This window comes from Schistocerca gregaria, chromosome 2 (genome assembly GCF_023897955.1).
Source record: "Schistocerca gregaria isolate iqSchGreg1 chromosome 2, iqSchGreg1.2, whole genome shotgun sequence".
NCBI lineage: Eukaryota > Metazoa > Arthropoda > Insecta > Orthoptera > Acrididae > Schistocerca > Schistocerca gregaria.
The window spans coordinates 661,360,708-661,373,624 of NC_064921.1; the positions used below are offsets into that span (position 1 = coordinate 661,360,708).

The following is a 12,917-nucleotide window of genomic DNA, read 5'->3' on the forward strand; positions in this document are numbered from 1 at the left end:
ATAAATGTTGTTTGATGTATGTTTCCTGGCCATAAGAACATTCTTTTATCTTTCGGGCGTGTGTCGGCTGGTAGCGATTGAGCCATCTTCGAGGTAAGTCGGTGAAAGAAGTGAAACTGCTTTACTCATTACTGAAGACAATACACAAAAATCATTTTTCCGTACCTGTAGATTGTATTCGTCTTGAAGAGAAAATACAAAAATCGTTTCATCGTCTTTGTAAATGTCTTGGTCTGGTGTTTTACATCTTTGAGTGTTGGTTGGTCGTGTACGTCTTTGAATTTGTTTACAGTGGGATGGACATGTGGCATTGTTGTTGTTTTGATGTCAAGCATTTAGATCAGATAGACTTGTATGACACAACGATTCCCTGTATTTATACAACTACGTCGATTAGTAGCGTCAACCCTGAAGCTTAATACACTCGATGTGAAAACGATTATGGCTAGTACATGTGTAGAACCGAACACGGAAGCAAAAGAAAATATTGTAACCATAGAAGAAGGGCAGGCAAAAGTTATTATTGAGTCAACAAACAACGTATTTTATAATCCGGTTCAGCAGTTTAATAGGGATATAAGGTATCATATTGTAGTCTTTGTCGTGTAATATAACAATGCCGGCGTAAGTACAATTTTTAAATTTTTATTTTCAGTACTGCTGTTCTAACCTTACTTGCGAACGAAAGGTTGGAAAAGCAGGGTCCACAAGAAAGTCAGCCACAAGCGGGAATCAGATACGAGGTTGGTAATGTCTACTTGATTAGAACATGTAACTATTTGCATTCATCGAGTTACAAGTCATTTAATGTTATTTGAGAAATGTTCGTGGATATAGAACCTGTCGAGCAATAATTAACGTACAGAACAGGTAACAAAAATTGCTATCGTATGTTGTTCATCTCAATATGTTTTATTTTTGTCTTGTAGTTAGGTCAGTTCATCATTAACTCATGTTATTAACAGCAAGTACTATTAAATGTATGCTAGCAAGAGAGATTAAGTGAAGTTTTCGTAAGTTGAGGTAGTTTGACTTATTAATTCAGCTGGTTTCGTCTATGGATCATGAAATAACTGTTCAGTTGTCAGTCATTGTGTAGTCTTGTGAAGTCCCATAGAGCTCAGAGCCATTTTGTAGTCTTGTGAATTTTATTTTTTCTTACGGAAATTAATGGCACTTTTGCAACTGCCAGTGTTTTCTGTTTGTGATAAGACCAAATGTTCATCCTTATTCATTGCAGTACATTCATAAAAATGGTATTTGCTCAAGAGTAATGTTTTGGATTAAATTTGCTTTCAGTAAGCAAAGATTTGGTCTTTTAGACTAAATTACTTTAGATTCAGTTTTTGTCCATAGACCCAAAAAATGAGACCATCCTCATCAGAATGGAAGATCATTAACTAACCCTTATCGATGATGAATGCAGAAACTTTCCAGTACACATCAAAAACTTTCAGCCTTGTGTTAATTAAAAAGTTTGTGACTGAAAATATTTTTGGAATTACCTACCTTAAAAAGACACAAATGATTGTTAGGACACAGATCAGGATATCTGTATGCTGACAACCATACCAGCATCATTTCTGTTGTGTATTGGAAAGTTTCTATACTTGTTATGCATTTGGTTTTGTTGATGGATTAAAGTGTGGGTCGACAAAACCTTAAATGAGCAGAAGTGAACTCAGTAACACAAAACACTGAGTTTTGTATAGATTCCTGTTATGGGGCATCATGCTCTCAAATCGAGCCCTGTAGTATCAGAGAAATTTCATTTATAAAAATGGTATCCAAAACTGAAATAAAATCTTTTCATCAGGTGTCAATTGACATTCTCATGAATAGATGAAAGGAAATGTGGTGAAATTTGTTTTGTAGGGAAAGATGTTCAGAAACAAAGGTGGGATATGTTAGGGGGCCTTAAATCATATAAATGATGGTGAGATAATTATAGATAGTGTAGAAGCACATATTGTACAAGGCAGTTGACATTGTCATGTCTTTGAATTTATTTTATCTCAATATCAAGGTCACGACTTCTTAAAGCAGGTAGTAACATATTCTTAACTTATATAAGAAATAAAAAGCAGTTGAATAAAATGATAAAATATGAATGTCTGTTGTGACAATAATGATAATTCACTAGTAGGCTCTAGTAAGAATTAAACATGCAGCATTAACAGGTTATTTGATTTCATATAATATTTTAATGGACAAGAAAAGGAAAAATTATTGGTTATGGCCTGTGAGTAAGAATCAGTCAGACATTCCTTGATGTGTTCATAAAGTGAGCAAAAAATTATGAATAATGAGCAGTAGGTGTAAAACAAAGCATAGGGCCAGAGATAGAAATATGCTCAGTGAAACACTTGGAAGGTCAATAGTGGAACCTTCAGTTATTTCCATAGCAGAATCTTATCAAAATGTGTCTCATAGAACCCAGAGAAATGGTCATATGCAAAGGTTGTTGCTGGCACCAAAGTTAGTGTGCAGACATTCATAGAGGACAGAGGAACTGGGATTCAGGTTAGCAAAGCAGAAGCTGAAGTACTTTATACCATTTCCAAATGATTCTTTACAAAGGGAAATACGGGACTTCAGCCCCAGTTTCATTCACACATTTCTACAAAGGTGAGTGACGTAGCTGTTACTGTCAGTAGGGTTGAGAAACAGCTGAAACTGAATAAGTCTTCAAGGCCTAATGGAAATTCTTTCCAGATTCTGTGTAGAATTTATGATTTAATTATAATACACCATACATCGGTCAAACATGTATTTGTGCTCAGTAGTTGGAAGAAAGCTCAGATCTCAGTTGTCTACATGAACAATAGCAGAAGTGATGGGCGAAACTAGCATCCAGTATCATTGACATCCATCTGTTGAGTAATCTCAGAACATGTTTTGAGCTCAAACATAATTCTTCTAGATAAACTTAAGTGTTGTGGTACGAATGGGACAGTGCACAAATGGTTTAATTCATACTTAACTGGAAGAATGCAGAAGGTTGAAGTTAACAGTACAGATAGTCTACAAAAACCAGCAGAGTCTCCTAACTAGGGAGGTATCAAGAATGGTGTCCCACAGGGTTCAGTCTTGGGCCCCTTATTGTTATTAATATTTATTAACGACTTGCCACTCTAAATTTATGAAGATGCAAAGTTAGTTATTTTTGCTGATAATACAACTATAGTAATCACACCCACGAAGCAAGAATCAGCTGAGGAAATTTCAAATAATGTCTTTCAGAAAATTATTAAGTGGCTCCCTGCAAATGGACTCTCACTAAATTTTGAGAAAACACAGTTTATACAATTCTGTACAGTAACTGGCGCAATACCATTGATAAATATGGACTATGAATGGAAGTTTGTTGCTAAGGTAGAATAATCAAAATTTCTGGTTGTGTGCATTGATGAGAAATTGAATTGGAAGAAACACATCGATGATGGTCTGCTGAAACGGTTAGGTTCAGCTACTTATGCTATTAGGGTTATTGCAAATTTTGGTTATAAACACATAAGTGAATTAGCCTACTATGCCTATTTTCATTCACTGCTTTCATATGGCATCATATTTTGGGACAGTTTGTCATTAAGAGAGGAAATATTCATTGCACAAATGTGTGTAATCAGAATAATAGCTGGAGCCCACCCAAGATCACTCGTCAGACATTTATTTAAGGAACTCGGGATATTCACAGTACCTTCACAATATATATATTCACTTATAAAATTTGTCATTAATAACACATCCCCATTCAAAAATAACAGTGAAGTGCATAGCTACAACACTAGAATAAAGGATGATATCCACCATTCTGGATTAAATCTCACTTTGGCACAGAAAGGGGTGAATTATGGTGCCACAAAAATCTTTGGTCATTTCCCAAATAGCATTAAAAGTCTGACGGATAGCCAACCAACATTTAAAAGCAAATTAAAAGAATTTATGAATGACAACTCCTGCTACTCAATAGATGAATTCTTAGATATGAAGTAGTAACAGTGAAAAAAAATTATTAATTAATTATTTTGTGTAAAGAAAACTTATGTTAAAGTGACACGAAATGTTGTATTCATGATCTGGAACAAGGATTTATGTATGTATGAGGTATTGCGATCTTAGTGATCTCCAAGTCAAGTGGAATGGCTTTCGAAAACACAGGTCACACAAAATCTCATCTGCACTTTTTCACATGAGTTCTGAAAGCCACGGATCAAGGCAATGTGTGTGTGTGTGTGTGTGTGTGTGTGTGTGTGTGTGTGTGTGTGTGTGTGTGTGTGTGTGTGTGTGTGTGTGTGTGTGGGGCGGGGGGAGTGGTCAGCATGTTATCTTGGATGGAGGCTATCCACAGATTTAGAAGTAGCTTGAGACTTGCCTCAGGGAAGTGTTTTTAACCCTTGTTGTTTGTACTGGATATTAATGTCATGGTAGACATTGATAGTTATCTCTCACATATATATGTATATCTTGCTGCTTTTTTAGTTGCCCTTTAGACTTAGGTAATCATTGTTGCCACAACCATGTCACCGTCACTGATAGCAGTTTCGAAATTGACTTCCTTAAAGAAGTCATGTCTATTTGTTGCCATTGGATCCAATATGTTTTCATCATGAGTGGGGTACCTAACTAACTGTTCTAGATAATTTTGAGAGAGGGCATTTAGTAACGTTTCACAGGATGTCTTATCACAACCACAACCAACTGACAAAACTAATTTTTCCATTTCATTACTGGATAGTTAAAGTTTCCACCAATGTTTACAGTATGATTGGGGAACTTGCATTCATGTGACTTGCGGTTTTCTGTAAGGCTTTCGGTTACATTGGGAGATGAGTCTGGTGAGTGATGAAATTATCACTTTATACGCAACCCTGATGCTGAGACTTGCCCAAATAATTTTACATGCGGCTCCAATTTCTATCTTTGTATGGGCCTATATGAGTTTCTTAAGTACTGCTACAAATCTACCGTCACCATTTCCCATTTTCCCATCCTTTCAATATACAGTCCTGTTTTCCCCAAAAATCTCACTGCTATCAGTTTCAGCTTTCAACCAGCTTTCAATACCTAGTTTTATGTCAGCTTCACTGATTTTCAGGAGTGCTTCAAACTCTGTCATTTTGCTGTGATGCTTCTGCAGTCGATTGTTAGGATTTTAATGCTCTCATCTGCTCGAGGCATTTCTTTCAGTCCTACTCTTATTCCTCTCAGTTTCCTATCGCTATCTTTATGTGGATTGGATGAAGAGTCACCTAATCTAAAAAACTCATGTATGCATCCCAAACACAGTCAGCTATGTGAGTTGTAGCCTCTGATGTATAGTGCACACTTGAGCTATTTAGGGGGCTCTACAGTTCTCAATCCTGTGGCACAAGTCTGGGAAGTTACAGCCTAGCTTGTCACAGAACCTCCAAAGTCCTTCCACTCGACTCAGAATCTGTGATTAGTTCTGGGGACAATGTTGCAGATTGTGAACTTCATTGAAACCCATGATCAAGGCTGGTTGTTCTCAACCCTTTCTGCCAATCCCAGGAATGACCAAAATACGACCTCAGAGCTCAGACGACTGGCATAATTTGTTCCAACATATACTGCAGTTTACAGTTGATTGCACCCTGTTTTCTTAATGGCTGCTGGAATAGCTTCCTCAATGAATGAGGCCTCTAGGCATACACACTGAGTGCACTTGGTGTCCTTTTCTGCCTCCTGCTGCCATTTTCCTAAGGGGTACAGTCATTCGCATCTTTGAACTGCTTACTATTAATAGGCCCATACCCTTTCGCATGTGCCTCCTGTTGACACCTGACATAACAGGTTTCCCCAGAACAGGTGAAGTGAGTTCCACTTGCACAGTTTCAGTGAAAGACAGCACCTAAAACTTGTTAGTTAAGGGGATCGGAACAACACCCTCAGTCCTCCGTGGTTCCTTTCCACCCTGTACAGGATGCCTCAATTTACCATTAACATGACGCTCACAGTCAAGTGGATGAGTACTAACAGATCCTGTACTTTCTGCAGAGGAGGCAGGATCCACAGTAGAGGATAGTATTTGAGATGTCTCTGGTACTGATATCACAGGTACACAACTCTCAGGCGCTCTTCCAACACACTGAATCTGCGTCAGCTGCCAATCATTTGACAATAGTCAGGGCGATTTTCAGCTGCTTACAAATGTCAGCCAACTCATCTCATGTTCAACAACATCATTTATGGTGGGGCTTTGTTTTGGCTGGTGCAATGCATTACAAGGCAGTGAAAAATAACTTTAAGTTAAGCCTGCTGATTATCTTTTAATCTGTTAAACTAAAAGGTTACTGGTTCCCTATGAGAACTGAAGCAAATACATAAAATAAGATTTTTATTAAGGCAACACAAAAACCTTTGATAAAAATTGACAGTTTCCTAAAACATTTTGAAGGTAATTATATTTTTTAGAAAACCTGAAATCAGATTTAATTCACAATAAATGTAGGTAATATATAGGGCTACTTCTCCTTAAGAAAAAAATAGTTGTAACCCAGTAAGTTAGTTAGAATATCAGTTTATCAAACCACCTTCAGACTATTGCTGTACCATTCCACTCTCAAACAGTACAAGGGACAAATGGACACTTAAATCTTTCCTTAGAAGCTCTGATTTCTGTAATTTTATTACGAAGATCATTTTTCCCTACATAGATTGGGATATGTAAAATATTTTCACATTCAAAGGAGAAAGTTTGTGATTGAAATTTTGTGAAAAGATCTCACCGCAATCTAAAATGCCTTTCGTTTTTATGACAGACACTCCCTCTTGCTTGCCATATCCATGACATCTATCCCCTTTTCATTATAATACAAAATGAACTGCCCTTCAGTGTCCTCTGTCAAACCTATCTGGTAAGTATCCCATACTGCACAGCAGTACTCTAGCAGGAAACGGAAAAGTTTAGTGTAGGCAGACTCCTTAGTAGACCAATTGCATCTTCTAAGTGTTCTGCCAAAAAACACAGTCTTGTTTTGCTTTTCCCATCACATTATCTATGTAATCATTCCAATGTAAGTTGTTTGTAATTGTAATTTTTAGTTTTTTTGTTGAACTGGTAGCCTTGGTAGATTTTTGTGATTTGTTGTGCAACCAAAATGTAACACATTTCGTTCAGTAGTCCTGTGGATAGCCGCAGACTTTTCCTTATTCCACTTTCTGCACCACAGAGACACTGTGACACCCATCATAGAATATTGCTCAGCTGTGTGAGATCTATGCAAAAATTGTTCTAACTTGTTGAATGTATACATACAAGGATTACATGAATGGGGGACATGTTCGTTTGACTCGTGCATGTATTCACAAACAATGGTAGATGCATAACCACAAATGCTTTATGACATTTATGGAAATTTCCTTCGGTAATGGCAGGATGTGACTACTGTTTTAAATAGGAAGCACTTTTATAATGGTCTGTGAAATTGTATGTATTTGATTACCAGTCAGCTTTTGATTTTTTAGGTCATTGTGAGATAACAACTGAACTTTACCGGCACACTTCTGTGTTCCTCAAAAATGTTTACATTTAGCAAAAAGTGAAAGATAACGTTTCTTGTAACAGAAAATCACCTGTATGATGTAGATTTTGATGTAGTATATTCTTTTAAGGAAAGTAGAAAGATGACCCTATTGGAAATTATTTCTTATAAAATCCTCTGATAAATAAATACTGTGGTCTCCTTATGAGCTTTAAATGAGTAACATAAATGTATTTTTTTTTTCAGTTTATTTCTTTTGGTACTCTAATATTAAATCTACTTTCTGGGGTAAGCAACAAAATAGTCTTTTATGCTGGTATGCAATATTCTTTTTAATTTTCTTTCTTTTAGTACCACAGTATTCCCTACCTAAAACTGCTCTTGGCCTTTAACCTACATCTTAAACATCGAAGCCAATGCTGATCAACTTCAGGCATTAGTGTGTCCCTACTCATAAATATTCCAAACAATTGGTTATGAGAAGTGGTGTAAACTCAGGACAGCCAGTTTTTTACACATTAAATAGTGCTATTCCTTGCTTTGTGTAGTTTTGAAATATCTACTTACAAATTGAGCACCAAAAAAGTTTTTTATGTGGGGTTAATATTACACACAACCTATATCATCACACAGTGTTCAGAACACATTACCCATAGCATCCATTTCATCATTCAGATACCCCAGAGTCTGTTGTAACACTCAAAATAACTTAACTACCACAACACCAAAGGAGAAAAACAAACAGTCACTGTCCTCATGAGACACGGTGCTACCTATGGATTAGTTACAAATTCTGAATGATTGATAAAATTACTGATCCAACAACTTTCATTGAAACATATCTACAAACCCATTCAAAAAGGTATTTACTTCAATATTAACTACTGAATACAATTTTTTTTCTGCAACATAGTACAAGGTGTACAACTTTGCTTCCGCCGTTTTTCCCCAACATTTGAGGCTTTAATGAGACAAACTGGTTTCACATGTATCATTAAAAGTATTTTCCATTGCTGGCCACTACTTTCTCCCATCTTTCGGGCAGTGTACAAATCCCGCATCGCAAAAATTGTTCATCTTTTGAAGCATTCCATGAATTGATCCAATTTGTGACTTCTTCATGAGATTGGAAGTGTTGGTTAGCCAGGCCATGCACTATTGATCTAAACAGGGGATAGTCAGAGGGAGAAATCTCTGGAGAATATGGTGGGTGGGGTAGGACTTCCCATTTTAACGTTTCCAAGTACATTTTGACCTCTTTTTTGCAACGTGGAGTCAAGTGTGCTGGTGCAGCAAAATCACTTTATCATGCCTCTCGCTGTATTGTGGCCGTTTGTCTTTTAATACTCTGCTCAAATGCATTAATTGCATTCAATAATGAGCACCTGTGATTGTTTCACTTGGTTTTAACACATCATAGTATATGACGCCGAGCTGGTCCCACCAAACGCAGAGTATGATTTTGGAGCTGTCGACGTGGAAGCATGATCGGGATATCCCCATGATTTTTTGTGTTTAGGGTTATTGTAATAAACCCATTTTTCGTTGCCGGTCACAGTGCGATGCATAAATCCCTTCCATTTTTGCCTCTGAAGTAACTGTTCGCAAACACACAAACACTGTTCAACGTCTCTTGGGTTCAGCTCACACGGGATCCAAGTTCCTTCTTTCTGAATCATGCCCATAGCCTTGAGATGTTTTGAAATGACTTGTCACTCCCACTAATTGTGCCACTTCTTCTTGAGTTTGATGCGAGTCTTCACTCAGCGATGTCTCCAATTCTGCATCTTCGAAAACATTCTCTCTTCCACCACTATGCCAGTCTATGACTAAAAATCACAGTTCTTGAAGCGTTGAAACCACTCACGACATGTTCTTTCACTAATAGCGTTCTTACCATACGTAATCGAGATCATTCGATGAAACTCAGCCACTGTTTTCTCCATATTGAAACAAAACAGTAACACCTCCCACAAATGACGAGAATTAGGCTTGTAAACTTACATTTTCAATCAAGAACAACTTTATGATGCACACACAAATTGACTAATGTTTGAATGAGGTTATGTTGACAAAGGTCCAAGCTAACTGCCTGATGTCTGCAATCTGTTTCTTTCGACCGCTACTTACCGTTGTTGCCACCTATTAGCAAATGGCAGAAGCAAAGTTCTACACCTTGTATTTCATTACACAAATCAAATGTTACTGTTGTAATGTTTTTGTCTCTTCTCTCCCAATCTTGGAGAAACTGGAAATGATGTTAATCAGACTTCAACTACTGAAAACATCAAGATGTACCAATTTTACTCTAAAGACAATGCTTTCCTGTCTCTAATTAGGTTACCATAGTCTTCTGATCAATACACTCCGTCAACTCCACACCCAAAATTCTACTGCCCTAAAAAGAAAACCATTATGATCCTGAGAAAGAACTACATAAAAGCAAAGGAATGGCATTATACAAGGGCTGTTCTATAAAAAATGAACATAATTTTTTTATGGTCATAATTTCTTACGCTAAAATTTAATCTTATGATATTCTGTTAGCTTAATGTGCAACAAACACTCCGTGGTAGTTTCATTGTTGGGACTCCTGGTTCCCACCTGTGAGAGGCAGGCAAGGTCAGACATGTTCAGTATTGCATACCACTACAATGGAGGTAGCATGCGAGGAACAATATGTGGCTTTGGAATTCTGCTTTTGTCTCAACAAATCTTCAGCTGAGGCCTATACAGTGGTACAGGAGGCCTATGGAGAGTCTGTTCTTCCCTACAGCACAGCTCGAAGGTGGTTTAAAATGTTTAAAGAGGGGAGACAATCAGTTTCAAAGGAAGGTGGACCCGGGTGCTCCAGTTACTGCTTACTACTCTTATGGAAGAAAACATGAGCACTGCAGCTGTCATTGTGAGAGAGGATCAGCGAATTACCTTAAGATGACTTCCCACTTTCTGAAATACTGAGCATTTCAATGGGTGCCATTCAGACGTTAGTGACAGAAAAATTACAAATGACATTTGTTTCTGTTTCCCAAAGAAAAGGACATTCACATACTAGGTCTGCATGCTGTTAAAGTTGACATTAGAGGAAGGTCCTGAGTTTCTTTTAAATGTAATCGCTGCTGATGAAACTTGGCTACATCATTTTGACTCTGAAAGCAGACAGCAAAGCTCAGGGTGAAAATCTCCTTCATCACCAACCCCCAAAAAAAGCAAAACTGGTGCTTCTGCTGGAAAAGTTATGTTCATCTCATTCTTTGGTATTAATGGAATGGTTTGTCAGCATCTTGTACCTGCACACACATCAGTAACTGGACAAAACTACAGGGATGTCCTGAAATCATTGCAAGTCCATATCAGGCACAAAAGACCACATTTCTGTGAAGCAGGCTGGATGCTGCACCACAATAATGCATGACCTCATATTGCCGATGTTGTTGCTGAATATCTTGCAAAAATCAACGTGAAGTGCATCCCTCACCCACCCTCTGGTCCGGATTTAGCCCCATGTCTTTTTTTTTCTGTTCCCTAACATGAAGAAACACCTTCATGGGAGGCATTAGAAATCATAAGAAGCAGTAGTGAAAGCTGTGAGATGATGTTGAAAGCGTGCATTTGAAGACTGTCAGAAACTCTGGGACAAGTGTATTGCATGCATGGGAGACTACTTTGAGAAGGATCATCAGACTTATGAGGATGAGTAATGGTATGATTTGAGTTAGCAACACAAGCATGGGTGGTATCTGGAGAACAGGAGTCAGACAGCGATATTGCACTGTTGATGTACCTAAGGAGAAAGTTAGCTGATGTTTTAAGACAGTTGCTGCAGTCTTTGTATAGCTTGACAGACAATAGCATCCATCTGTATATGGGGTTCAGACACCGAGAACATAAAAAACAATGAGCAAATTACATTTTGTATTTGCATCATTTTACAGATAAATTTGAATGATACATAGGTTTCTAATCTTATGATGCAAGAGTTAACTGTTTTACTGGTTTCAGAATGGTATAAGAGTCTTGGAAGCTCTTTCTGCAACCGGTCTGCGAAGCATTCGCTATGCTAAAGAAGTTCCAGGGGTAAAAGAGGTAGTGGCCAATGATATTAGTGAGAAAGCTGTCAAAAGCATTCGGACAAATGTAGCTCATAATGGAGTAGAGGAACTGGTGACTACAACACAATCTGATGCGGGGTAAGGATAATTTTCTTTTCAATTTTTCTTCTTTACTTCTCTGAGGACTATATTACAAGAGTGATGGGTAGTCCTGTGAATTAAAATTTGCTATTAATTTTGCTGCAGTTATTTTCTGAATTTCAACAAAGCATAATTTGTTTACTGCCATTTTATGTATTTGTTGTTTTTCTTTTATTATAACATATAGTAAGGATAATATTAGTACTTAATACATCATTTATTTCAGTGCAAGTTTTTCTGACACTTTACAATAATTATTATTAAGAGTTAGGGCCAACAGCAATATTTTTCAGTCTTCCTCTTTTTTCAGCATGCTGATGTACCAACACAAGCATCCAAAAGACAGATTTGATGCTATTGACCTTGACCCATATGGGTGCCCTTCTCAGTTCTTAGATTCAGCTGTACAGTCAGTAGCTGATGGTGGCCTTCTGCTTGTCACTAGCACTGACATGGCTGTTCTTGCCGGAAACACACCAGAGACTTGTTATGTGAAATATGGTGCTGTATCTCTCAGGATACGAGCATGTCATGAGATGGTTAGTGTCAGTAGCACATAAGAATATTGCATGTATTTTTATCTTGTGTATCAGTTTCATAGTGTTTCTTTTTAGTGATGTTTCTGTGTGTTTTTAAAGAACTCTGTCTTTTTCAGTATCAGTTTTTAAATTTTTTTAGTGAATCATGTTAAATTGTTGTGCGAGTAAACTCCGAAGTTCAGGTAGACCATGTCACAATACCTACTTGTTCAGTCTGACAATAACTTGTACTGCAACACATTCAGCTTGAGAATAGGGGAGACTTGCTTATTTCTTGGCCAGTATTGCTTGTTGTTTCTGATGTTTAGTGTCTCATGCATTTTGTTTGAAAGGGACTGTTGATTATCCTTAATGTATATGGTATTTGGGGAGCTATTTAACACAAGGACTCATACACATTATAAATATGCTAATATTTCTGAGCTTAGCGGTGATGCACACAACTGTCAGAAGGTCCGATATTGTACTACAAATGGCTTTGTAACAATGAGAGATTCTGTACTTCACATCACTGGCTCAAGGAAGTATTGGGATGGTATCTGGTTTGTTGCCAATCAAAGCATCTTAACCTGTATTCATACCTTGTTTGTTTTTTACTTTTGTGAAGACCTCCATGCCTTCCTAAGTGGAAGTTATTTGGACCACTGTAGGAACAGATTAATTATTATGACTGATCTTAC

The 12,917-nt window shown here is 37.4% G+C and overlaps 1 protein-coding gene across 1 annotated transcript in view; it reads left to right on the top strand.

Annotated features, from left to right (window-relative positions):
* The first annotated feature begins 242 nt into the window (after positions 1-242).
* LOC126334709 (probable tRNA (guanine(26)-N(2))-dimethyltransferase) overlaps positions 243-12,917 on the top strand; it is a 74,927-nt gene continuing 62,252 nt past the window's right edge. Inside the window, exons 1-4 of the mRNA XM_049997219.1 lie at positions 243-581; positions 656-743; positions 11,508-11,695; positions 12,009-12,237. Of these exons, the coding sequence (XP_049853176.1) occupies positions 355-581; positions 656-743; positions 11,508-11,695; positions 12,009-12,237 (732 nt within the window). The 5' untranslated portion in view covers positions 243-354. The remainder of the gene's footprint in view (positions 582-655; positions 744-11,507; positions 11,696-12,008; positions 12,238-12,917) is intronic.